The sequence below is a fragment of the Drosophila nasuta genome, chromosome 3 (assembly GCF_023558535.2).
Source record: "Drosophila nasuta strain 15112-1781.00 chromosome 3, ASM2355853v1, whole genome shotgun sequence".
Taxonomy (NCBI): domain Eukaryota; kingdom Metazoa; phylum Arthropoda; class Insecta; order Diptera; family Drosophilidae; genus Drosophila; species Drosophila nasuta.
The window spans coordinates 47,223,948-47,250,627 of record NC_083457.1 but is presented as its reverse complement, the minus strand read 5'-3'; the positions used below and the strand labels follow the sequence as shown (position 1 = coordinate 47,250,627).

Below are 26,680 nucleotides of genomic sequence, written 5' to 3'. Positions count from 1 at the left end.
TTTACCCCAAACTCGCGTTACTCTTTAGGGAAATATCCGAATTTGACTCTACTATCAAAAATGCGGTGGTGCGCGACTTTCTCGCTGACGATGAGAGCTCCCAGCTAGAGGAAGAGTTGCGTCAGCTGATCGATACACAGTCACAACAGGATGCGGCATTGGAGAAACTAGTCATGTCCCAGGACTGTGAACTCATCACACTGATGACCAAAGTCAAGGGACGCATTGAGGTCAACCAAAATGTTTTTACATTTGTGGACCTTAGTCCAGCTTCGGACGATGGCTCCAAACATGATTTTAGGTTTTCTATCAATAAAATCCGAGAGGTTCATTTGCGAAAATATAATCTTAGACGCAGCGCGCTGGAGATCTTTTTGATAGATCAAACCAGCTACTTTCTTAACTTTACTACCAAGGTACGTAACGATGGAAGAATTTCAACTTTAAATTTTAACGCCTTTCACTTTAGACTCGTAACAAAGTCTTTACCAAAATTGTGGGTCTTCCATTGCCAAACATATTGTACGGTTCGGGTCGATCTCCGCCGGAGTTACTGCGCGCCTCAGGGTTAACACAGCGCTGGGTTAACCGTGAAATATCCAACTTTGAGTACTTGATGTACCTAAATACTATAGCTGGTAAGAAGCCTCAAACTAACTTTGTACTCCATATCAGACTAAGCTTTTTCTTATGTTTAGGTCGCTCGTATAACGATTTGAGCCAGTATCCCGTCTTCCCCTGGATCCTTGCTGACTACACCAGCGACGTGTTGGATCTGACGGACCCCCGATCATTCCGCGACTTGTCCAAACCTATTGGATGCGTAAGTGCCTTACAGGCAAATCACACTCATTCATTTAACCAAAATATTTTTTCGCACAGATTAATCCCAAAAACGAAGCTGAAGTCCGCAGCAAATACGATTCCTTTGAGGATCCCTCGGGTGCCATACCAAAGTTTCACTATGGAACACATTATTCCAACTCCGCAGGAGTTCTTCACTATCTACTGCGCGTCGAACCCTTCACCTCGCTGCATGTTGATCTGCAGAGTGGTCGTTTTGACGTGGCAGATCGACAATTTCACTCAATACCGCAAACGTGGAAGCTATTGATGGACAATCCCAACGATGTTAAAGAACTAATACCCGAGTTCTTCTACTTTCCGGAGTTTCTTAAGAATATGAATAAGTAAGATGTCTCTTAAATCCTTTCGTATTTCGTAAAATAAATGGTATCTGACTTTAGGTTCGATCTGGGTCAATTGCAAATCACCAAGGAGAAGGTCGACGATGTCATTTTGCCTGCGTGGGCAACCACGCCCGAAGAATTTATTGCCATACATCGGCGCGCACTGGAGTCCGAATATGTTAGTCAGCATCTGCATCACTGGATTGACCTCATCTTTGGCCACAAGCAGAAAGGACCCAAAGCCGTTGAGGCGCTAAATGTGTTCTACTATTGCTCCTATGAGGGTGCCGTCGATCTGGACAAAATTACCAATCCTATAGAAAGGGAAGCTGTTGAAGGTTAGCTGATGATATGGTCCCTTTAATGAATATACTAAAAATTCCATTCCTTATAGGTATGATCAACAATTTTGGCCAGGTGCCTTCACAATTGCTGCGAGAGCCACATCCTCGCCGTCTCACTCAGGAGGAGACATCACTTAAGTTGGTTCGAGCGGAGCTACGACGCCCGGATTTCACGCAGTTCCTGGACAAGGTTGTGCAGTACTACTGTGAGCTCTCCACACCTAAGGATCCCATTGTGTATCTAAGTCCACCACGCAGTCCCCCACGCTCCTTCCTGCAGATGAGCCCCGATGTGTTGGTCAGCGTGTCTAAAGGTTGCATTCTCGGCTGCAACTCATGGATGTCCTTCGACAAGGAGCAAGGTTTTCTACTGGAAATCGATGCCACTACAACAAACCTTAAGTAAGTGCCACGATATTAATTTCCAGAGAAATGCTAATGCGTGTCTTAATTTTACAGAAATCGCAAGCGTGTCTTCGGACCCTTCCATTCTTCACAGCCGCCGCACTCACAAAACTTTGCAGTCAGCACCGATGGCAAGCTGCTTTATGCCGGTGGCATCTGGGACAATGCGCTGCGCGTCTACAATCTAAACAAGGGCAAAACGATGGCGTCTGTGACGCGTCATTTGGACATCATCACCTGCCTGGCATTAGATAATTGCGGTTCATATCTGGTGACCGGCTCTAGGGATTGCACGTCCATTGTGTGGAGCATTCAGGCGAATCAACAGGGCGGCGGCCCAACTAGCAACATTCCAGTGCACGCATTGACGGGACAGTCGCATATGCAAGCGATTACCCAACTGAATACACAGAACAGTTACTCACCCAAACCGCTTACAGTACTCTATGGCCATGACGATGCCGTCTCCAGTGTGGCCATCTACACAGAACTGGATCTTGTTGTATCCGGCTCATTGGTAAGTAAGAGAATGACTTAACGCTTAAGTAAGAAATTAACTACTTTCAAATGTTGCAGGATGGCACTGTTAATGTGTACACGCTGCAAGAGGGACAATTTGTGCGCACACTCAAGCCGATTGGCTGCACGGAGTTCTGTGTACAAATCAGCTTCGTGACTGTTTCATATCATGGTAAGTACCTAAAAGTATGCAACGCTTTCTGTGCGTCGCCGCACAAAAGTATGCTACAAAAAGTGAACGTTGCAGTCGACGCAATTGACTTATTACATTGCCTACTTCTGGGGGCAATCGACGATGCGCTTCCGTTTGTGCGTAGTATCATTGAACTGGCCCTTTATCAGACAGCAGACCCCACACTCAATGGCACTCACGTGCTTGCGCGCAGGGTCGGTGGCGGAGGGGGTGTGTGTGTGTTAGCACAATGTGCAGTCGGTGTTTGAAGAGGGCAGGCACTCGAAACAATTTAATCAGCAGCAGTCGCCAGTCGCAGTTGTTCGCTTATCAAATGGCCTGTAAATTGCCACACACACAGCAAATATCACGTGATATTCTAGGCAGCACTTATATGTCACGTATGTGTGACTGTGTGTGCGTGTGTGTGTGTGCGATGATTGCTTGACTTTTGTTCATGCATTTCATCGTCATGGTCTCAATTTGTTTCATTTTTATTTTTGTGATACAGCAATTTCATATCTTATCTTAATTAAACACAACACATTAGACTAAGCAGCTAGTTGAGCTTAGCTATTCTGCTGGCTGGCTAATCGCAATCGCAAGTGGCTGGCAATCGTAAGTGCCAAGGTTGATCACACCGGATCGAGCAGAAGTCATGCAGTTTGAAATTCCCCCATATCTGTGAGTTTCCCCCCCTCCACCCCTAAAATTCCCAATTGCCGCTCAAGTGCTGGCGCCTGGCATTTATGGAATTTACGACTTTGCACTTTCTTTGCTGATTATGTGAATTATGCACATACTATAATTTTATATATGTATATAACTGCAGTCGGGCCCACTCCAAATGTTGTATGTTTATTTTGCAATTTCCGGCTGACATTTAAATGAAATTGTTTTAAAACATTTATAAATCAATTGATATTTTTTTGGGCTGTAGTAAGTGGGATTGTTAATTGCGTTCTTTGCAAAGCTCAATTAATAAAACGGCTTTAATTAAATGTCAAACTCACGACGACTGCCTCCTTCCACTGCTCTCAGCTTATCAGCTAGAACACACACACACACACATAGACGGACGGAGAATCGTGTAGTTCTAGCACATACTCATGCTTAATGGAATCAATTCAGAAAGCAAGTCCCGCCGCAATCACAACAGCGAGTCACACGACCCGACGACCGCCTTCAATTCTCAGCGCACCCCTTGACATCCCTCCTCCCTACCTCCCTCCCTTCCCTCTGTCCGCTTCCTTCGCCTCCCCACATATTGTATGCGTAGAAGACGCAAAAGCACCACAGCACAAGTGTCGACTCATTCATTCTTCATTCTTCTGAGGCGCTTCACAATTTCATGAAATAGTTTGTAGTAAATCTCAGCGAGGGGGCCATAAATGCCACTCTACGTGAGTGTGTGTGTGAGTGTGAGTGGCCCACTGTGTGTGAGTCTACAATAAAAAAAATACAAAAGAAGAAAAAAAATCCGCATCGAGATTTTTTTGAATGAATGTAAAATGTCGCAATTGGCGAGAAGACAGCGACGCAAAGTGATGGGTAGTGAGGGGGACGATGGGGTATATAGGGGGTAATAGGGAGGTGCAAACTGCCTGTGACATGGTTATTTCTAGTTTAAACAAAATCACGTGGAAGAGCATCTACTTCACGAGAATTGAGGCATCAAACAGCACTCGGAAATAAATGTTGCTCCATTCAAAAAAATTCATGAATTTATAATGCGACAATACGCGCTCTCTCTCAATCAGTCTGCCCCTCGTTCTTTCACCCGCTCGATTTCGCTCTCCTCACTGCTTGGCCATTCTCCGTCCCGCTCTCTGTTTAGCTGTTCTGCAACAGACTTTAGGAACGAGTTTTCAATCAATTTCATTGGCATAGAGTAGCTCCGCAAACACTGATAAGAGGACAAACTACGCATCGGTTTAATGATCCGCATGAATAACGCTCCCCATTCTTTTGCTCTCTTGTTGTTGCTATCTTGTGAAGCGTGTCATAATCTCGAGAATGTCAGCGAGAAGCGTGCGCTTCTTCGAGTCAGCTTATCGATAATCAATGTGGGCCGGACCCTAGGTTTCTTCGTCTCACTCTCTCTCTCTCTTCACTCTGCATTGGTAATACTCGGTGCTCGTACACTCAATGCACACAGTAAAAAATATATATGTCTGTACATTGAAATTCATTTTATGAGCAGATGTGAGACTCAAATTTGGAAATCCGAACAAAGTACTTACTCTCTTACAAATTGCAATCACTATATTACGGAATCTTGTTCAAGGTTAATTAGCAATAAAGATTTTGTAATGAGGTGCAGTTGATATGATGATTGAGTAAAAAAGTGGAGAGAATACTTTAGGAAATGTATTCAATTATACTTAATAAATACTGAAATTAAAAACTACCAAATAATACTGAAAGTACGATACTAACAAATTTAGATGATTGAATAAAAAAAGTTGAGAAAATATTACAAGAAATATGTATATAATATTATACTCAGTAAATACTGAAATTAAAAAATTACCAAAAAGTTAATACTGAATGTACTAGGTACTAACAAATTTAGACGATTGAATGCAAAAAGTGAAGAAAATTCTTTATGAATTATAAATTATTATGCCCAATAAACACTAAAATAATAATATACCGAATAATTAATACTGAAAGTACTAAGAAATTAAGATATATAAAAGTGGAAAGAATACTTTACAAAATGTATATTATTATACCCAATAAATACTAAAATAAAAAAAATACCAATACTATAATTAATACTGAAAGCAATCTACAAAAAAAATTCTTCGATTTTATCTCAGATCAATGTGTATCAAAATAATCTTTAATATCTTCATAGGAACAAGATTTTTGTTCTTCCTACATTTGATCAGAAAGCGTATCAGTTTTTTCTCTCTGTGTAGTTCGGTATTCGAACTCGCACTTGTGCGTATTCGTAATATTTCCAACTGCGTAGAATTCTCGCTCCCTGCCCCACATACCGCAATCGTTCCGGTTTGTCGATAAGATTGAGATGCTCAATTTCCCCCGCTTCCCCCTCAACCTCCCTCTCACACTCTGGGTCTCCCGTCACAATTGCAACGACTTCTTTGCCCCTGCATTTCAATTCAGTTTATTGGCATCATTCTTATCATCTCTCTGACGTCAGCATTACAATTGATTTCTCCCATCTCTTGCAGGTCATATTGCCTTCAGCGCCTTGGACGACACTTCGCATTCGGTGCATGTGTATAGCATCAACGGTGCCAGCCTGGGCTCCAAGTATGTCTCTGGTCGGGTGACAGGACTCGCCTGTGCCTCCGACTACCTCGTTGTGGCTGACGATGCCGGCGACATTACCATGAGTCGACTCCATGGGTGAGTAGAGTTCACCTAAATAAATGAATATCGTTTGCTAATCCTTCTCATTCATTTATTTGCAGGTTGAAGCCCGTCTTTGACATTCCTTTGCATATTCCAATCCAGACGGTGGTGGTGACCCCAGGCAACACGCACATCCTGGCGCCATTGCGCGATGGACGACTCGCGGTTGTCGCTGTCCAGCTGCCCAGCGGCAACAGCAAGAAACATTCCGTGCTCAACGTCTGAGCGAAACAATAGCTGCAACTGGGCAAGACTCGATTCCGCAGCATATACGTTTTTTATTTATTGAGTATTGAGTAATAGGAGTAGCCCTCCCATTCTTTCCCCCTACCCCTCCGATTTGTGTTATTGCGAATCCCAAGGAATCACTGGCAAGACGTGCCCCAGTTCTCAGAATTTCCATTTGTTAGCAAATGTCTTTTTATTCTTATTTATGTATAACGTAGTATTTGTGCATTTTTTCAATATCTTTGTCGTGATTGTCCAAAGTCATTTTAATTTTATTTGTTTCCATTTTTTTTGTATTTTTGTCGCTTACGTGCCAAAAGATAAATTTAAAGAAAGTTGTGTTAGCTTCGGCAAAACCGAATATGCAGTACCCTTGCAAAGGAAGAACTGTTTAACTGTCACATTAAAATATAAGAGAAAAGGAAAAAATCAGCTACTTAAAATTCCTGCCGCTTTTCAACCATACATCACATAATTTGAAAACATATCTAAACTTAAGAGATTGGCAAAACAATGTGGCAAATGACACGCTCAAAGCGTGGTAGCCTTTGCAAGAGTATTGAATAGAGAAGACGGTGAGAATGCGTTGCTTCTGCTTGAAATAACCCATTGACTAATGTCTGAGTATCCGCCAGATACACTTCTATTCACAGAAAGATAGAAGTGGAGTGAGAGAAGAACGAGACAGAGGAGAGAGAGAGTATTAGTAGATCGAAACAATAGATAGCATATCATATCATTCCCTTGAATTACCAAGTATGATGACACATGCAACTTCAACAGTATTCCCATTATTTCTTTCATTCCTCTGTGTGAGTTCTGTACATTTTTGTTGTGCTTTTATCAACAATTAATCAGTTGCCTTCATTGGACATGTCCGGAGGCTAGACACTCAATGGGGCCTCCTCTTCTTCTACATACTATACCATATATTTTATGTTGTGTGGGGCTTCGCGCGCGCCTTCCAATTAGCTTGACAAATATTCGAATAAATCATTTATCATTAGGCTTGTGCGCTGACGTTTTTTTATAAATTAGCACATATAAATACGTGCCGTCATTCACACAACTAGAGCGTCGATCGCAACGGGGGACTGCGAGGAGAAGGCAAACTGGTTGCCTGGCTGCCTGCCTGGCAGAGTGGATCGTCAGCTGTCCTCCCCTCCCTAAGTTGTTTCCCCCCCGCTTTATACCCATCATTTTGTGGGTATATCCATTCCCGTGCGCACTTGCCGCTGTCTCTGGCTCTGCCTCTGTCACATTGTTGCTGCCTCGCGTCCATCGTCCGACGTCGGACGTTTCCGTTGCCATTGCCTCTGGCTTGTTTCACAAGTATCTCTGACTCATGCGCGACTTTCAAATTGGCCCCAAAATCTCTGCCCGGCAACAGCAGCAAGCAGCAAGAGCAACAACGTGAGGTAGATCAACCCAACCCAGTCGAATCTGTGGGTCCAGTTGATGCCAACTGAGAAAGCTTTCGTTTGCCAAGCAGCCAAAACGATTGCAAATAAAAGAAACACAAAAAACGAGACATATCTCGTGTCTTTGGTTCAGGTGAATGCCGTTGCCGTTGCCGTCGTCGTCGTCGTCGTCGTTCCCAATGCAATTCAAGTATTAAACGTAAAATTAGAGTCCGTGCACGGCACACACGAAATTTGTAGACAAAATTTGCAGACAATCGCAAATGCCAATTGATTGCACTTCTCTTTCAAAACTTGGGCCCTTGCCAAAGATTGTGAAACCCTTTCAACACCGCCAGATATCCTCAAGTTAACCCCACAACACCCCAGCGGTAATCCGTATCTCCTACCCTATCCCAACCTTATCTTTTCGCTCAAATGAAATTCCAATGACAAGTGACAATATATGTATAATAGAGCGTAATAGATCGTTGCCAATTGATCGCAATCTTCCCCGTTTCTTAATTTCTCTTCAAGCGCACAATCAGGACGTAATACAACTCAACTAACCTAATCTAACCTCACTTATGCTATATATGCTATACACTCGTAGTCAGTGTGCACTCCACAAGAAAAAAACTATATATCAATCAATTATTTAGAAGTCTTTAACTTATATACGTACTCTACGTTTGCTCGTTATTTGTTAATAAAAAAAAAAGTGCAAGTGCGAATAAAGTGTTTCGATTTTAGCTGTAGACAATACTTATGTGACACACTGTGTATAGATTGTATAACTGTATAACTGGTCAATAAAATGTGTTAATTATTCAAGAAAACAAAAGAAACGACACTCGAATTAATTTCATGTATTTTTTATTCATATTTAAACATATATAAAAAAGCATACTTCAGTTCAATTAGCTTAAAAAATTAAATATAAATTGTAGGGTATTTTGAATGGTGGGACACAGGGGGAGACGTGTGTTGTATATAGGGTATACAATAACTGATCTGTTAACTAAGTGAATACTTTTGCATTGCGATGGTCGATGGCATTAATGAATGTGCTGATCGTTCAATAAATAAATTTCGATTGCAAATGAATAGCGAATACTTGTTTCGATTATTATTCGAGTTGAATTTATGGTCGCGGGGTGTGTGTGTGGGGGGGGATGCGAATGACTTGGCTAATTGAGCCAAGTAAGATTAAGTAACGGCCAATAAGGTTAAAGTTAACTAGATTAGCTGCCTGAATCGTTAGGAACAATCAATTGCTAACTAGAATTACCTGATACAAAAACTAAAAAACTAAATTAATATTAAAATAAAAATTAAAAAGAATTACAAAACGGGAAATTATTCGATTTATATAGTATGAACATTAAAGTCTAAGCCGGCATTAGATTCTAGAGTTGAACTTGGACTACGTGCTAAAAATTATTCCACTTAATACTAAACTTATTCGTCAGTGGTATTTTCTCCGAATCTTCTTTTTTTGTCTTTTTTTTAAATGTTGTGATATATTCTTATGGTATTTTTCTTTGTTTCACGCATCTTCAATGGCATTTGATCTATCTAACTAACTAAGAATTTTGTGTGTCAATTCAATAGCCTTGTTTATGCAATCTTTAGTCTTGTTCCTTCTGCAAAGAGTCAAAGCAAACATAGGGAAGATCGTCAGTTAGTAAGAGCCGTAAGAATCGGAAAAGATATAGAGGGGGACGAGGAGGAGATACTTACAAGTACGGGGTAGACGAAGGTATCAGCCGAGTCGCTGCCAGCACGATTTTGCGCTATGCACTTGTAGTTGCCCATGTCCTCCCATTTGAGACTGGAGATCAACAGATCGCCAGTGGGCAGGAGCTTAAAGTGTTCACCCTGCACGATCTCCTTGTCCTCATTGTTGCGCCAGGTGATCTTGGCGTGGGGGCGAGCGTGCACCTTGCACGGCAACATCACCACCGAACCCATCAGGTCCAGATGCGTCTTCTCCGTGTGGACAATGCGAGGAGCTTGATCGCCCTGATATTGTTTCTCCGCCCGTATCAAACCGCCCAGCCTCTGATCGCGACCCTGGTCCAATGGATGCACCGTGGTGCTGGCATACAGCATCTTGGAGCCAGTGCGTCCGACACATGTGTAGATTCGGGACTCACTCAGCATGTGATCGATAATGTGCACGGATCGAACACGCACAATTGCGGAGGGCGCATACTCAGACACCGTATTCGTTTCCAAGTTATCGATCTCGGAGAGTGGCAGTTGGCCGACGATCCATTCGACCTTGGGTACCTGGGAGCCCATGAACTCACAGACAATGGCAACGGTGGCGCCGGGGGCTTGATGCATTGTTGTCGGGGGCGTCTTGGTGAATTTCAGCCACTCATCCTCGAAGGGATTGCCACGATTGCGATGCTTGCTGGACGATGATGATGAGGACGAGGATTCCGGCTCGGTTTGAATGGAGTTATCGACCTCGTTGTTGTCGTCCAAATCGGCGCTCGACGACGGACGACTGTGGGCAACCGAAAGGCTCCCAAACAGCAGCAGCGCTATGGCGCACAGATTTAAATTCATTTTCTAAAAAAAAGAACAGAAAAGAAACGAGGCGGGTCTTAGTGATACGTTGTCGTCGTACGAGCGAATGAGCGATAGATAGATAGAGTGATGTTAGTGGGAGCAAAGATCAACAGCATTGGACTGTAATATATGTAGGTTAATAAACCCACGATGACGAGCATTATCAATAGAGGCACAGTCGGCAGGTCGGACGGACTGATGACTGCTGGATTGCTGTACTGCCGGACGCAGTCGCAACTTACGTCCGAATCGAAGGCCGTAAATCACAAACGCAATGTCAACGCTAGGAGGTCCGATTCTTATCGTTAGACTGTACTCCTCGACTATCTATTGCGAAATATGTTGGGAATATACTACGCATCCTATATAATCGACATGAGAGTGGAAGAGATATGGCAATCTTAAGTGGGCAACGGAAATTGATATTGAAAGATGGATAGATCCTTTGATGGTAATTTGCAGATATTTGCCCCGAATTCAATGAACTGGTTGTTTTTTTCTTTTCCGAATTTCACCATGCCACGCGGTTCACACCGAAATAGAACATTCGACAAGAAAGAGACGGCAACAAGCAGTAAAAGAGGTGGAGAGAGAGAGAGAGTGAGAGACGACGTGTGTGGGACGGAATGACGTCAGCAAACACCCACGCGACACCGGATCAAAGGCTAACCGGACGACAACTCGAAAACGATTTCGAATTTTCTGCGAATTTCGAATTCGAATTACGAATTCGAACTCGAATGCCCGTCTAGACAGCTAGATTAGCGATTCAGCTATGCATAATTTCGTATGACAATTTGTACGTCAAATATTGCATCAGATTTTGAGTTTCATTTGTAGTTTTTTTTTTTCTATTTCGATTCGCCCTTCGAAATGGGGTCTAATGTGATGAGGGGTTTTTTTCTGTTTTTGTGGTTCGGCGAATTCGTCTCAAGGTTGGAGATTTTGTTGAAGCTGGAACTGGAACTGGAACTCACCTTTTGATTTGATTTCTTTTTTCTCTTCCGGTAAAAAATGTTTGCGAATTTCGGCGTAACGGTTATCGGTCTCAATTGCCAGTAGTAGTCGATTGTTTCGAGAGCTAATCGACAGCTCTTTGTTATGTTATGAACGTGTTGAGCAGCTCTAAGTTGTGTGGCGATCTCGATTGCGCTTTCTGATTGAAATTGTTGAGCAGTAATTGTCTTAGCACTGACATAGGACCGGCGAGGGATGCCGTCTTGGTAGCCTGGCAGCTTAATTGAGGTGGAATCTTGGCAACTTCTTCGACTTGCTGGCTGCAACAATTGATTGCCAGTTTATGATCTGGTCGGTACCAATTGTATTGAATTTACGAGTTTGTTTCGTGGGTTATTCGACGTAGCGAATGTCAAGCTGACGGTTCATCGAATTGTCTGCACTCTCTAGCTGGATAATTCTGGAGATGATCTTCTGCTGCTTCTTTACTCGACCACGACTTCACTGCGACTTTTGACTCTTATGGTTGTTCTGGGCGCGACACTTTTTGGTATACGCACGGTTCATCGACATTACAAGTCAAGGTGTCTCAAATAAGCTTTGGTTTTTTTTTGTATTTTACGCTTTGAAACTTTTCTGAGGGGGGAAGTGTATTCGATTTGAAATCGCGGTTTTTATATTCGCACAGCGGGCTCAACGTCAGCGAGAGACTCTCAAAAAAAAGTTGTGTTCAACAGCTGAAAACTGTAACAGAACTGATTCGTCGTCGTTAGCTGTCTTCAATTTATATTGCTCCGCCGCAACGCGAGCAGTCGCAGTCACACTCTCACTCTTCCTCTGCCTCTTCCACTCTCTCTCTCTGTCACTCATTCTCTTACAGAGTCTGGCTCTCCCTTTCTCTCTGCCACTCTTGCGCACCCCGCTGTCCGCCATTCATTTTGCTGCTTCGCCAGCTCTCTCGGTCCCGTTCTCACTCACGCTGTTTGCTTCGTCTCTGCCTTCGTCTCGACCTCGGCCGCTGCTGCTGCTGCTGCTGCAATTGCGCTGCTCGGATGAGCTCGGGTGTGAGTTCGTGTCGGCACAATTCTTAGCAGAGATCGTAGGATGCCATCACCACAAAAAAACACGCATGCATAGCCATCATCATACAAACACTTAATATCCGGAGCAAGCGAATTCGAACTGGACCATCTCCACAGTGACTATCTCATCGCATCTAGCATCTGTCGATTGAAGTACAATTCTCCAATTTAAGCTGCTCTTTGCAACTCGATACTAATCCATTAATCTATTAATCCAGTAATATATAATTTTGGGTGATCTGTACACAATCGAGTCGAGGTCGTTTCACAATATTCCGTCGCTTTTTATCTTTTGAGAATGCATATTTCTTATTTCTTTTATCATATCTTCACAGTTCTACAGTTCGTTTGAAATTAATATTAAACATATTTTTTAATTTCCTTAGTTTGTTGTTTTGAATATGTTAAATTTTAACGTAGTACAGTTTCAGATAGAAAACTATACTATGATAGATAATAAATTAATCACGTTTTCCATTGGGTTTTCTCAATCTATCCCCTATCATTTAATTGAAGTTTTTCCATTCATAATTGTTCTATTCTCCAAACTTCAACTATTAAATTGATTTTCCCATGTTCCTCATTTTTACTTTTTCATAAAACTTATTGTTAAAAGAATAAAGTTGTGAAGTTTTATCGCTTTCAAAGCAGGAAACCTTGTAATACATTTATTTAAGGAATAATATTGTAATTCCATAAGTGATTCCATAAGCATACAACTTAAATAATCGAAGTAGTATAATTGATACAAGTTTCCTTAATTTGTTGATGAACTTTTACAATTATTTTTTGCCATTTCAGATATAATGGCATTATTAAATTCTAATTGGTTTCCCTAAGCTTTCAAAGTGGATTTGCTAACAGGAAACTTTAGGAAATTGTATTTTCAATTATTTAGGCATTCAGCTAACAACTTTAAATGTCGAATTCGAAATTATTGTACAGGAAGATAGATTTCCTTAGGATTTCGAGGTACAGTTGCGAGCTAGACTCAAGGCTCTTGAATCTTTCGAATGCGTATTGCGTTGACTTGTTGGCTTGACTCCGTTGACAACTGCAAGAATTCAAATATATGGACAAGAGCTGCACTTGTGTTTAAGCTTCTTGCTTGCTTGTCTTTCGACCAGATTCGTACGTGAGTGGCGGCATGGCTTTAACATTTAGATGAAGCTAGTGAGGGACTGCGACAGGGGCAAAGGCAGGGGCAAGGGAATCAAGAATCGGCTGAATGCAAGGTTCCATTAGTCCGCGACCACCAAGTCGTCGCTCCACACATACTCTTCTCTCCTCTGCGTCTCTGTGTCTCTGCTGTTCTCCCGTTCTCTCCTCAGTCATCGCTCTGCATGCTGTTGTTCATTGCAATCAAGTGAGTGCCAGTTTGTCTGCTGCGTTCGCTCGGTTGAGGGCAGAAACAACACAGTGTGTGTAACGTTGATTGCTCGATCCGACTTGTGGACGCTGCGGAGCGTGTTTTGGAGGGTGTGGGGATCAGGAACAACGTGTGACAGTGGAACTGAGGGGCAGCAAGGGAGCCGCCACAATGGCAGACAGACTGGCAGCAGTCACAGTCGCAGCCGCAGCCAATTCAAGAGATCGCGTGTTCGTTTTCCGCTGTGCTGCGGTTACGTGGACAGCGACTGTGGCGGGACGGTGGGAGAGGGGAGAAATGGCAGCAATTGCTGGCCGCTTGTAGCTGGTTGCCTGTTGCTGTTGCTGTCGCTTGTCGTTTGTTGCTTGTTGCTGGGCGGCAGCCAGATCTGAGATCGGGTCGCGAGTGTCGCGCGTTCTCTTTGCTGCCCGGGTTGGCTGGCTGTGACTAGTTTTTCTTTCTTTATTATCAACCTCACATTGACAGCCAACAACGAGATGCAATTCTACAAGTAATATATATTTATTGCTCGTTACACAAATCGAGTTGCCCCCTTTCTTCCCCTTCCCCTCTTCAGCGGCATATCAATTGATGGCATAAAAAATCGCACAGGTGCTGAATGACTCTTGTGTCTCGTGGCCGCCCTTAGACAACGCCGGCACATCTCAAAGGTAAGTAAGTATTCGCCCCATCTCACCCTCTTCACCTCATCCCTTTCTAATCAGATGATAACGTAACGCAACGTAACGCTGACGTAAGAGGGACAAGTACATTTATGGCAATTAAGTCTACATAGATCATCTTAGAGGTGGTGGTATTTCCTAGCGAAAGCAATTAAACTAATATTCCGGAAGAGACAATTTGAAATCTGGATGCAGCTTAAGAGAGGAGCAGATTAAGCTATAGATGTAAATGACAGATAAATCATGCGTGTGACTCAAATTAAGCTACAGTTGAAGATATCTCCATTTGCTAATCGCGTTAACGAGCCATACATATTCATTAGCATTGAGTGCCGTACCAGCCTTTTTGGCAGCACCGACTTATCGATCTCATTTGGGTCTATCGCATTTTGATTAATGCCCCCCAAGCTTATGATCTCAATTTCCTAGAAATCTCTGTGTGTGTGGGGCTCAAAGAAAGGTCGACATGATGGCATGATCGTGTCATTGTCTTCTGATCATACGATCATCGTAGCTTTTGTTTTATATTTTTCTTTTCTTTTCTTTTTTTATTGGGTGTGGTAACAATTATTGCATCAGCCGAGAGGGGAGAGATGTACAAACTCTACACTCTACACTACTGCAGTAGAGCTAAATTGGCCCGCTTCAGCTAATGGCGATCACTCTCCACTTCTCGCACTCTCTCTCGCTCTTTCTCGCCTTCTCTTTCTCTAGCTCGATCGCTTAGTTTGCACTTTTCTTGCTAATTAACGGCTTCAGTCGAGACAGTCGAGACCGGAAGGTGCGAGGAGGGAGGGTACAGATGCTAAAACGGCTCATTCAAAGTCAGCAAACAGACAGGGGGGACAGACATTGAGTTCGGGGAAACGATAGTGCAACATGCAACTGCCAAGACCAGTCACAAACACACAAACACACACACAGACAGAGCAGTTGTCATGCTGGCATGTGAATTGCAGGTTGTACGAATCATCAAATGTATGAGTGTGTGAGTGTTTGCTATATACACTATCCATTGCACTGCACCGGGTGACGACGTGAGAAAATTCATGTGCATGCCACAAATTGTGTGCCGTTTTCATGGAGTTTGGTTTTTCTTTTTTTTTCAAAGACTGACTTGACTTGTTCGCCTGGCAACAGCAAAAAAAAAAGAATCGACCTCGACCTCAAAGACGTCGCGACATCGTGCAAAGAGCTCGTGTCTTTGAAGAACGAAAGAAAAAACCCGCTTCCTAGGAATTATAACGGAAGTACGGCTCGGCTCATCTCCACTGTATTCTGATCTATTCATTTAGAATGGATTCAACAGGTTTCAGCTTTGAGGTTAGAAACCGACTCCACACTCACTGCAGCCATGACAGACAAAGTAAGCAAGCAAGAGAGAGAGAGAGACAAATGTCTGAACTTGCAAGTGGATTTCCCTTTCAAAGCCTGTCACAAGCTATGATATATCTTCAATTCTACGAACATTACTACGAGCAATCCAAATCTTGTTCATACATATAACATATAAAAGTACTATAATCGCTATTGTGTTTGTATTGTGTGGAAGCAAAATGGAATGGAAAATTTATAAAACCTCTGTATATTTTTTTTTTTTGGAATTTCGGCTTGTGGAAATTTTTCGAGTGCTGGCCGAGAAATCGAAATGAATTTCAATTATCGCTAATTGTTTAGCTGTTAGCATTAACAGCACATATGGTACAATATAATACAATATAGTATTATCATGCATACTATATTGTATTATATTGACTAACTAACTAACTAGCTAGTCTAGTATAGACTAATCGCAGTTGCAGTCGCAGTCGGCGTCACACTTCCTCATCTGCTCATTCATATTCATATTGTATTCTAATTTATCAATTAACCTATGGAGTGTGCCCATGTTAACACATGCATACACGTTCTCTGTGTGTGTGTGTGCTTAGTGTGTAAGTGTTTGTAATCTGCTTTCCTTGCATTCTTGCATTGTGTGTGTTTTTTGTGTGTCTCTGGTTACCTTTTGTTCGTTGTGCAACAAGCAGAGCACCCAACACTAACACCAACAACGGGCTACAACAACAACAGCAATGTGACCATCGGCGACCACCACCGAAGTGAGTATCGACTCTAAACTCACTCGCCCAATTCAACGCTGCGATTGCATCAGCCATTTCAACTCTGTCGACGGCGACGTCGACTGCAATTGAGCGGCCAAAAGGTAAAGCCGAGCATAACCCATAAGCCCTTGCCCTTGTCGCGCTCTTTTTCACCTCTCACTCTCTTTGCTATGCGTGCGTGCTAGTGTTTGTGTGTGTGAGTGTGTGCCGATGAGTCAGCGTTCGAGTTAATCACAGCTTGGCAGGTGACATTACCATACACACACAGTTGTTGGAAGCGAGGTTATGCGTTCGTATTAGGTTAAAGAGTAGACGGGATTCACGTAGGCAAAAACGTTGGCTACGTCAGAGATGCTTCTAATAAAATCTTAATCCATGCCAATTAATTTGATTTATGGGAATTTCTTTGCCGTCTGCTTGAAATTTACGAGGAATTGCGACGCTTTTGAATATTGTGAACTACCCACACATATTGTGAATTGGGGTCCAAGCATGTGATCTCCATCTATAAAATAACAACTTGAGGGGGGGAGGCGAGAGGGTTGGACCAACAAATAAGAAAAACAAAACTGAAGATCCAATGACGTATGTAGATGTTTTCAACTTGGCGCTATTATCAACGCAAAAGTTCAATAGAGCTTGAATAACAATTATGAGCAATATTGAGCAAAAAATATAAAAAAGGGGGCTCGTTGCTTTATACACACACATCGAGGACAGGGCCGTTGTTCACATTATAATCGAACGAACCAAATACCACACAATTAACAATTTCTCTTAATTGGCAGCATACACACATAGGCAAACACACACAAATTGTCCATATTGATACAAAACATGCATACGTATTTTTATATCTATTTGTCTTTGTCTCCCATCCAGCAGCATAATGATAGCTTTGCCTCTAACTAAGCAATTGTATGTGTGTGTGTGTGTATTTGTGTATCGTGAGCAAGAGCAACGTTACAAGCTAATTCGCCGCACTTGTCGCCGCAGCCTCACCCTTTGCCCATTTCGCCGCTTGGGGGCTCGTCTCTCTCGGTGTCGCCGTTGGGCCAACGTCAGCAGAGGCAGCAACGCATAAGCTATTAACACACACACAAACTCGCGCACAGTCGCACACATAAACGAAGAGCGACGTATGCCTCCACTAAGCTCCAGTGCCGTTGATTGCTCTTATGATCGAATGAGCGCATTCGTGCCTCTCTTTCTCCCTCTCTCTCCCTATGACTGTCTCTGTCTCTCTTGATCGATGGCATGCAAATGCAAATGTCTAATGCAAAATGCAAAAGCGAATGCCGTTGATCCGCCAATCTACCCAGCACTTACCTCCCTCTCAAGTAACTGTGACGCATTTGAACTCGTCCAGTGCTCCGCTTTGCTAATTCCATAACTGTCTGTCGGTCCCTGTCTGTATATTTATGTGTGCGTGTGTACACTTGTACTCCATTGCGCTTTTCGCCTTCAATTTTTCATTTTGTTTAGGTTTTTTTGCACTCTTTTCATTAAATAAATTGCAATTTATTACAAAACGATCTGATTATTAATTGCTTTTGAATTGATTTCGCTGGTCCGACTCGTTTGCCGTACCGTCCGGATGCTCGGATGCGGGGCAACGGGCAGAGCAGCGACTGCGTGACCAGCGCAACGTCAACGTCAGCAACAAGGCAGGCGTTACAGATTCTGTGCTGTCTGTGTGCATGTCTCGAGGCGCACGTAGTCCAGCATCCAATTCCAATTGGAGTTGAAAATGACACTAAATGGAGCTGTTTGAGTCACCCACCAATTATGCAGATAAGAGCGCGGCAATTTCAATTTCGCCATTGAGTGAAATTCGCCTTAATCGGATGTTAAATGTTACGTGGAAATGCAAATTGATAACATCCAAAAAATAAAAACAATCTCCAAAAGTTTGTTATTATTTTGAGACATTTCTGTATTCTGTTTTTGTCGTATCATTTCGCAGAATAGTCGAAAATACGTAGCCAGAGGGTCTTATATTTGTTTATATATCGGAGCATAAAAGCATTTTTCTGTTTATCTGAAACCCCTGAGAATCTCCGCATTTTGAAGGAATTCTACACAAGCACAAGTCTTTTTCCCACTCGAGCAGACTTTTCGGCGTCAATTTTTCAGACTTCAACTGTATCTCAATCTTTATATTATCCCATATTCTACTCAGAGATTTATAAATAAAATTTTAAATACAAAATGTTTTACTGTCAGTGTCAATTCGTGTCAGTTAATTATGCCCGGTGATAAGCTTTAGACGTCATGATTTTGTGAAGGCCTCGCTTTAGATTTTAATGGGTTATATTATATAAAAGTTGGTATATAATTACGATTAAAATGTGCAAATCACGATATTCTTCCAGACCCAATGGCAAGGCCTCAAACTACATTTATCAACTTTTCTCTACTGAAATCCAGATTTGTTGCCAAGTGATACCGTAATTTTTGTTAGTTATCATGATAATATAATATTATAATGCATATAAATAATTGTTCACTGACTCTATAAGACTAGGGCAATGTGCTAAATTGTATTACGCCTAATATATAAAAACTTTAACGAAATCTTCGCTTTATAATAAACAAAAGTCAATTCAATATTAAGCTTATTTGATAGATCTGACACATTATGACGAAAAAAACCCTTTTTACGGTGTGTAATCTTTGGCAACGCAAATAAAGCGTTTAGCACTATTATCTGTCAATTTTTAAATAGGTAGTATCAACGATGGTCCGAAAGTGTCGCGGACTTGAGGTGTCAGGTGTTTCTCTGGCTGACTCAGACCCCAATCAATTACTGACCGATAGCCGCAATTATAATAAATTTACGTATGATAGGTATTCACATGATTTTACTAGTTATTAGGTTAAAAGTAAGTACATACCTGCATTTTAATGTTATTATATGTTGCGGTTCCTTTTGATAGTCGCTGCACTTTAATTTTCACTGAAGCTTTTCACTTGAATGTGCACTTTCGCTGAGGGAAATACCGAATCGTTTACAACTTTCCTCAAATGTATTTTTTTCTATTTGAACGTTCTTGATTTTTGCGTATTCTCTCTTATTCTCGTTCGATACGAGTGAGATGTGATGTGATGACTGTTGGCTAGTGTTGTTACTTTTACTGTGTGGCGAAAGGTTGAGCGTCCATGCTTTTTATATCGGCCGCCGAATTCAACAAGTGCCGCTTGCTGCTCGTCAAAGCGACAGCAAATTGGTCGCCGCCACTCGGCTTATTAACAGTTATGGCGTCTGTCTCTGTCTTCGTCTCCATCACATCTTCGTTCTTGTCATGCATTAGTATTGGTGTTAACATCGGGATGGATGTGCGTGTACTTACACCAATACGCTTTGTTGTATTTGTATTTGCATTGGTATTGGATTTGCTCTCGTCGTTTCATCGTCGTCCGCCATCGTGTGATGCTGCTTTCAAAGTGTGTGTGTGTGCTTGTGCGTAAGTGTAGGCGACGATTTGTTGCGCTGGCTCCTTTGATTGAAAAAATGAATGCAAATTTATTTTGATATCACATTTTTTTTCATTAATATTCGCGTTGATATGCATTGTCGCTGCACGAATGCGAATTGGCATATAATAAAATGGGCGCGCATTTATTTAGATACATTTATTTAATCCATTTGTAACCTCAATCCATAATTCAAATACAGTTTTTTCTCGACATTAGAAGTTAACTCTAGCAGTTACAAAAATTTGCACTAGCGATCAAGTGTTGATTCACAGCCGGTATCGAAAGTTATCGAATGTTCGGTGACTTGGTTCCAAGTAAAAGGTTATCATCTGATTAAATTAAATGTTGAATCACTTTATATTTCAAGCAATTGGTTAATAAATTGCAACTCATGCACTACATTCTAGAATTGCTGGTCACTCTAAGCATTTGTTGATGCACATTTATTTTACAAACGTTATCGGCGTCTATCGCACCCTCATCGTTCGTATTTTGCAACTAATCGATATAGGCAAAGGATCATAAGGTGTATCGAAAGCTTTCGATACCTGAAGTCCGAGTGAGTATTTCTCCTGATGTATCGCTAGTGATATCGATATTGCTATGGCCTGTTCTTTGTTGTTATGCCTATGTATTCCTATTTGGGCTGTGTCCAGTAATTAGTGTTTGACTCTTGCGTTGACCCCCTGTTAAGTTTCGGAGCATTTGAATTCGTTGAGCAGCAGCTGGAATGCTTTGGTTCGTTCAGCCTACCCGAGAGTTGCTGTGTTGCTGCTTGTGATTGTCCGAATTGAATAGCCAGCGAAATCTGCATTTCATTTGCGGCCCTTCACAAATCTCAAACGTAACCAGTTCCAGCTGGGGCGGTACTTCCGTTTCCACTGACTCTTCCCCCTCTCCGCACTTACAAGTAGGTAAGCTAGTTAAATGCAACTGCGGATCAATGGCTGCTGTGGACGTCACGCACTGCGTTGAGCAGCCCTGGGTTGCCAGGGCTGCGCTTAGGTGGCAGACCTGTTGTGACATTTGCATATGGCATACCCCCCGCGCGTGCCCCCCGCCACACAGTGCGTTGCAAATAAAGCTTAATTGATTCCGTGCCATAAATTGAAATGCACTCGTCGAAGACGATGTTGAAGTTGAACCGTTAAATTCAAATGAGATTGCAACTACAGTGTGCACTTTAAGTGCACTGCATGACGAGGGGAGAGGGCTTGACATGTGCGATAATTGCCAAGTGAGCCAAGCACAGCAATCATCATCATAATGAGCTGCTAATCAATGTGCGGGGTCTTTGGGGTCACCCAACACCCCAAGTGCTGCCTGGCAACAGACGCTGCCCTTAGACAAGAAAAGAGAAGAGAAGACGAGACAAGACAAGCCCCGCTGTGCCAGCCCGTTGTTGTTGTCATTGGTCTGAGCCCTTCAGCGCCCACACAGCATCCAATTTGGCCATCATGGAATCCGCAATAAGGCTTCATTTGAATTGCCAGCTTGTCTCCAATTGATAACCATGCCGCCTACGCCTGTTGCGCATGGAGTCCCTACGTTTTCGTTCGTTCGTTCGTTTTTTTTTCGGCCTGGACTCCTTGGGGTCCCATCATCAGTCATCATCAGCGGCCAATCAGTCAACAGCATGTCGTAATTAAATATACATAGTAAACAACAACGTGCAACAAAACTGATGCCACTTGTGGCATGTCCACGCACGTACTTCGCAAATTATTTATCAAATTGTTCGGAATTAATCCCAGCGCAAGTCATCAGAGCCGCGTTAAGCCTATTGACGGTTTTTTTCGTATTTTTAGAATTTCTATAGATCTCCGTTGATTCCCTCAATTTATTCCTTTGTTGACAATTTTGAAGCATACTTTTAGGGGCAGCTCATGCAGAGCACGCAGCTTGACTCGAAGCGATGCGATGACTTGAGCTGAGCATCTCGAAAGCAGAGTTTACACAAAGGCACATTGGCTATTTATAAACTAATCAAATTTGTTGCTTCCAGTGATTCGACTTTAAATTGCAACACACCAAATAGGCTATAAATCACCCAATTTTGATTTTGCGGTTTTAAGCTTGTGAAACTTGCCACAACATTGAGCTCCAAGATGCTTTCACAATTTTCTTCTTATATATAACGTAATAAAAAAAACCCAGCTAAGCCACAAATGTGCCATCAACATTGTATGTATGTAAGTATTAAAATGGTTTATATTTTATTTATAGAAATACATTAAATTAGGGCTCTTTTAACACTTAACTACTTGCTAAACTTTAAAAGTCACACACTACAAATACCTGACTTAAGTAAAATGGACAGAAAACTTAATTTATAAAATATTGTAAATTCATATTAAAAAAAATATTTAGATAGTAAATAATACTCGAGAGGAATTATATATTCCGATCCGCTGCTTAATAGTTTCTATATACCCATATGAAACTTTCTGAACATAAGATAGATTTTTTACTGCCTTTATAATAATATAATTTTGAATAAGAACAAACAACAAATGTACTAAAACCAAATATTGACAGAACAAAAATTAAGATCGGATATAGTGATAGATATGTATGTATAAATTATAAAGTCAATACAAACATTAGGCTTTGCCATAACAACCGATCTCTTTCCTCTACAAGTGCACCGCGACTAACCTCAATGTATGCACCATTATTCTAAATTTTTTATTTAATTTTAAAAATATTCCAATCGTATATTAAAACTGTTAATTTTGATTTACCTAAATATACATACATATACCATCAAACAATTTTTTTTTTAGTACATTAAAACGATAAACTGTTTTTTGGCAACCTCGTCATCTATACATAAGGAAAAACTGAAATATATAAACGTACAAAACTTTATTGCAAAATAAAATAAGAGCCTTAAATTTACTTATTTATTAAATTATATATATCCGCTTAAAGAAGCTCTGCAAATGACAATAATTTCAATTTAATGTTAAATTCCGAAATTTTTCAATGTAAATTTACTTTATTTAACAAAGTGCACATATATTAGCGAACGGTGCTGTAGGCTATCGAAACATATGCCTAAAGCTTACTAATTAGCGACTTTACCAAAGCTTTCATTCAACTGCTAAACGGAAAAGTAGCGGCTATCAAAAAGCTTCAACAAGCCAGCTGACGTACCCAAAAAGGAAAAAGTTTGTTCTGCCACAAGTGATCAAACAAATTATTGAATCATGAATCTCGTGTTGTTCTCATTCAAAACAAAAGAAAAGTAGAAAACTGACTGAAAAATTAGAAATTTATTGTGAAAACTACCGATCCGATCCGGTGGTTAAAGAAGACGTCTGCGGTTCATTTTCACAGGGTGTATGCGATGGCATAACCAGATGGCAAAAGCTCTGCACGCGCTATCTCTATCTCGCCTGTTCGCCAGTCGTCAAAGAGACGTCGTTGCAGTAAGTGAGCCCGCTTATCGCTGAGCTTTCGCTTTCGCTTTGGCTTTGAGAACTGAGAATATATTCCAAAAGCACTCACAACAAGTTGTTGATCTGAGGCACAATGAACTGCTACAGTCGCCTAGCGCCGACCATTCGATGGAGCCGACTCCAACACCACACTCAACAGAGCATACTCAACGAGCGATACCCGGTCCGCCAGATATCCAGTACACAAGTAAACTTCGATAGACATGAGTGAGTACAAGAACTAACACCCAAATCAATAATTTATAGCAATAGCATTAGCTTTTACTTGGTAACCCAAAACAGGTACCAAAGGCTGATTGCTATTCCAGGAATCGACATAAACTCGCATATATGTATAACTATAAAAACGAAATAAAACAAATACAATTAGCATGATTAGAGTCCGGGGAATTAAGCACGTATACCACAAAAAAAGAGTGTATTTAACTATGGCATCAGCTTTTAATACCCCTTGAAAGTAGCTTACGAAAAGAGGTGTGACGACTTAGCGAGTTGAAAAATAAATAATTGCTGGCATTACACAAGAAGTGAAGGAAAATGCATTCAGCAACAGCTGAACAGCCTTTGTTTATACGTATTGATATCTACAAATTATATTGTTTTTCGAAAGTACAGTACTTTTGCAAAATCTCTAAAAGGTATTTGTTTTGCAATTTAATGTTTATTTATTTTTTAGCAATCAATGAAATCTAAATCTACGTAGTAGAGATTTTCATTGCAGACTTTGTGTTTTGTAGTGCTTGCTTTTGAAGAGGGTATTTTCTAGTCGATCAGTTCGCATTTGAATTTTACATTTTGGTGTCAAATATAACATTTATCTATTGATCCGCATTTGAGCCGGATTGAAGATGCTCTCATCGATTACAGGCTAATAATTTTTTTGATAAGTTTCACTTGATCTATGTTTTATACAGTTTTCCTTGGGATTTTACGTATTTATCGGTCAAAACTTGTTCAATGGACTGCCTGCATTGATTACAGGGTATTTTCGTATTGATTAGTCGCACTTATACTATGTTTTATACACTTTTGCTTGCGATTTTACATATTTATCGATCTTAAATAGACTGGTCTCATTGATTACAGGGTATGTTCATATTGTTAAGCTTAACATGTTTTATGTTTTAAACGGGTTTGCTTAAGATTTATCTACCTCAAATTGTTTAATAAGCTGTTCGAGTTTGTTTAGTTGTTTATTTATCGATTTCAAATCGATAAATATGGAATATATTCGTATAATACAATTTTATTAATCTTTTAATCCTCAATCCAACTTTCTTTCTCTCCCAGCTGTAAGGTACTGGTGGTGGGCGGTGGTAGCGGTGGTTGTGCCTTGGCCGCCAAGCTATCAACTCGCCTGGGCAAAGGGCAAGTGATCGTTCTGGAACCAGCCGAAGTATGTTATCGCAGTTATCGAAGAGTTATTCCAGACTTATCGAAATATTCTTTTCTCATGCAGAGACACTATTACCAGCCGATGTTCACATTGATTGGCGGTGGAATGAAGCGCTTGGAGCATTGCCATAAGCCAATGGCCGATGTATTGCCCAAAAAGGCAAAATGGATGCGTGAAGCTGCCTGCGAATTCGATCCCGATAGCAATACGGTCAAAACATCCGGTGGCAATACCATCAAATATGATATGTTGCTAATTGCCACCGGACTCCAACTGAACTACGAAAAGGTAAGAAAGCCGACTCCTCCAATCGAGGCCAATCCTTTCTATATTTTCTTTATATGTACTCCTTTTTAGATACCCGGCTTGGAGAAGGCTCTATCTGTGCCCGATGGCAATGTCTGCTCAATTTACTCACCGTTGTACGTGGAGCATGTCTTCGATTGCTTGCGTAAGATCAGTGGTGGTAATGCGATCTTCACCTTCCCCCATTGCCCTATCAAGTGCGCGGGCGCACCTCAAAAGATCGTCTATATAGCAGAACACTATTTCCGAAAGGTAAGCTCCTGATTTTACTGATAGCGAAATCTGCCTACTTTCTTCATACTCGAAATTTGCAAATTTATCATATGCAACAAAAATCAGATTTTGATAAAGGCTAAATTTTTATGTTGGGTTATTAATCAAAATTTTATTGGAGTAATAACATTAAAAACCCCGTAATATAAAATGTTATTGGACTAAAATCTGAATTCGCAGAAATTATCGTATATGCAATATTGGATTTAATCACATTTTCCTTACCTGTTTCTTTGTGTCAGGTTGGTAAACGGGATGACATCAGCATCACCTATAATACAGCTTTGCCAGTGCTTTTCGGTGTGAAGCACTATGCGGATGCGCTGTGGCCGATAATGAAGAAACGCAACATAACGGTAAACACTTGTCGTAACTTAATTGAGGTTAAACACGAACAGGACATTGCTGTCTTTGAGAACGTTAACAAACCCGGTGAATTATACGAGGAGAAGGTACATACACTGCTACAAAATCGCAATCAATTCATATTTATGAATATTTTATTTGTCTTTAGTACTCAATGTTGCATGCTGTGCCACCAATGAGTCCACCAGATGAATTGACGCGTTGCAAGCAGCTGGTGAATGACGATGGCTATGTGGATGTCGACAAGTTTACGCTGCAACACATCAAATACAAGAATGTGTTCGCCATTGGAGACAGCTCTTCGACACCTAATTCAAAAACAGCAGCAGCTGCAGGTAATTAAATTTATGCCGATTATATTGACTGATTGAATGACTGTTGAACTTCTTTTTACAGCCGCACAGTCACCGGTTGTTTTCGACAATATGATGGCTGTAATAGAGGGAAAACCCCTAACTGGTTCCTACGATGGCTACGCATCGTGTCCACTGGTCACCGGCTATCACACCTGCATGCTGGCTGAGTTTGATTATAGTCTGACACCGCTGGAAACATTCCCGGTGGCCCAAAACAAGGAGCGATATTCAATGTTTATCATGAAAAAAGACTTTATGCCGTTGCTCTACTGGAAACTCATGTTGCCCGGCTATTGGAATGGCCCAGCTCTCATGCGTAATATGTTATCTGTGTTCAAAAGCAAAAAACAGAAGTAAGGTCATCCCCTTAAATTAGAATGGATCTGCTTTATCTCTTAATGTCCAACAGAATTTAAATTAACTAAAAATTTTTCAATCAAGATGTTTATTCGTATCATCTGTGAATTTCTCGCCAGTTTTACTTGTACACATAAATTGTCTACCAAAAAAAAAAAAATGCTGTACAATTTGAATTATAACGACCTTTCAAAGCTGTTAGTTAACAGAACTATGTTATTTAGCATTTAGTGTTACATTGATATGGTTGCACTGTGATTG

General features: G+C 41.2%; 4 protein-coding genes and 1 long non-coding RNA gene across 7 annotated transcripts in view; 3 read left to right on the top strand and 2 right to left on the bottom strand.

Moving 5' to 3' along the window:
• The window catches only part of LOC132789306 (neurobeachin-like protein 1), a 37,491-nt gene extending 28,565 nt beyond the window's left edge, over window positions 1–8,926 (top strand). For both annotated transcript variants that reach the window (XM_060797233.1, XM_060797232.1), the window contains 10 exons: window positions 29–416; window positions 470–638; window positions 699–823; window positions 883–1,190; window positions 1,248–1,528; window positions 1,585–1,936; window positions 1,994–2,456; window positions 2,516–2,630; window positions 5,834–6,011; window positions 6,077–8,926. In XM_060797233.1, the coding sequence (XP_060653216.1) occupies window positions 29–416; window positions 470–638; window positions 699–823; window positions 883–1,190; window positions 1,248–1,528; window positions 1,585–1,936; window positions 1,994–2,456; window positions 2,516–2,630; window positions 5,834–6,011; window positions 6,077–6,242 (2,545 nt within the window). In that variant the 3' untranslated portion in view covers window positions 6,243–8,926. The remainder of the gene's footprint in view (window positions 1–28; window positions 417–469; window positions 639–698; window positions 824–882; window positions 1,191–1,247; window positions 1,529–1,584; window positions 1,937–1,993; window positions 2,457–2,515; window positions 2,631–5,833; window positions 6,012–6,076) is intronic.
• On the bottom strand, window positions 8,505–19,540 carry LOC132789313 (neural/ectodermal development factor IMP-L2). The gene is made up of 3 exons (XM_060797248.1): window positions 19,319–19,540; window positions 9,389–10,228; window positions 8,505–9,291 (listed from the first exon to the last, which is right to left on the bottom strand). Exons 1-3 carry the CDS (start codon window positions 19,322–19,324, stop codon window positions 9,277–9,279), a joined length of 861 nt encoding a protein of 286 aa, XP_060653231.1. The 5' UTR covers window positions 19,325–19,540; the 3' UTR covers window positions 8,505–9,276.
• On the bottom strand, window positions 11,328–11,932 carry LOC132789317 (uncharacterized). The gene has a single exon (XM_060797252.1). It carries the CDS (start codon window positions 11,424–11,426, stop codon window positions 11,328–11,330), a length of 99 nt encoding a protein of 32 aa, XP_060653235.1. The 5' UTR covers window positions 11,427–11,932.
• LOC132789318 (uncharacterized) lies at window positions 13,986–22,991 on the top strand. The gene is made up of 3 exons (XR_009632693.1): window positions 13,986–14,307; window positions 21,907–22,093; window positions 22,916–22,991. It is a non-coding gene; the product is annotated as an uncharacterized LOC132789318 (long non-coding RNA).
• Window positions 22,992–23,131: 140 nt separating this feature from the next.
• Window positions 23,132–26,659, top strand: LOC132789310 (sulfide:quinone oxidoreductase, mitochondrial). Of its 2 annotated transcripts, XM_060797243.1 has the most exons (8): window positions 23,132–23,335; window positions 23,408–23,572; window positions 24,656–24,761; window positions 24,825–25,049; window positions 25,119–25,319; window positions 25,583–25,792; window positions 25,855–26,041; window positions 26,103–26,659. In XM_060797243.1, exons 2-8 carry the CDS (start codon window positions 23,439–23,441, stop codon window positions 26,417–26,419), a joined length of 1,380 nt encoding a protein of 459 aa, XP_060653226.1. In that variant the 5' UTR covers window positions 23,132–23,335; window positions 23,408–23,438; the 3' UTR covers window positions 26,420–26,659. The 2 variants fall into 2 exon arrangements, with proteins under 2 accessions (XP_060653226.1, XP_060653225.1); XM_060797242.1 differs by having other exon boundaries at window positions 23,133–23,572.
• Window positions 26,660–26,680: the final 21 nt, after the last annotated feature.

Bases quoted from the DNA above. Each gene is read 5' to 3' on its own strand.
- LOC132789317 (XM_060797252.1), bottom strand. From the start codon at position 11,426: ATGTCAGTGCTAAGACAATTACTGCTCAACAATTTCAATCAGAAAGCG.
- LOC132789310 (XM_060797243.1), top strand. From the start codon at position 23,439: ATGAACTGCTACAGTCGCCTAGCGCCGACCATTCGATGGAGCCGACTC. The intron at 24,762-24,824 runs GTATGTTATCGC...TTTCTCATGCAG, and splicing joins TCGTTCTGGAACCAGCCGAA to AGACACTATTACCAGCCGAT. The intron at 26,042-26,102 runs GTAATTAAATTT...TTCTTTTTACAG, and splicing joins AAAAACAGCAGCAGCTGCAG to CCGCACAGTCACCGGTTGTT.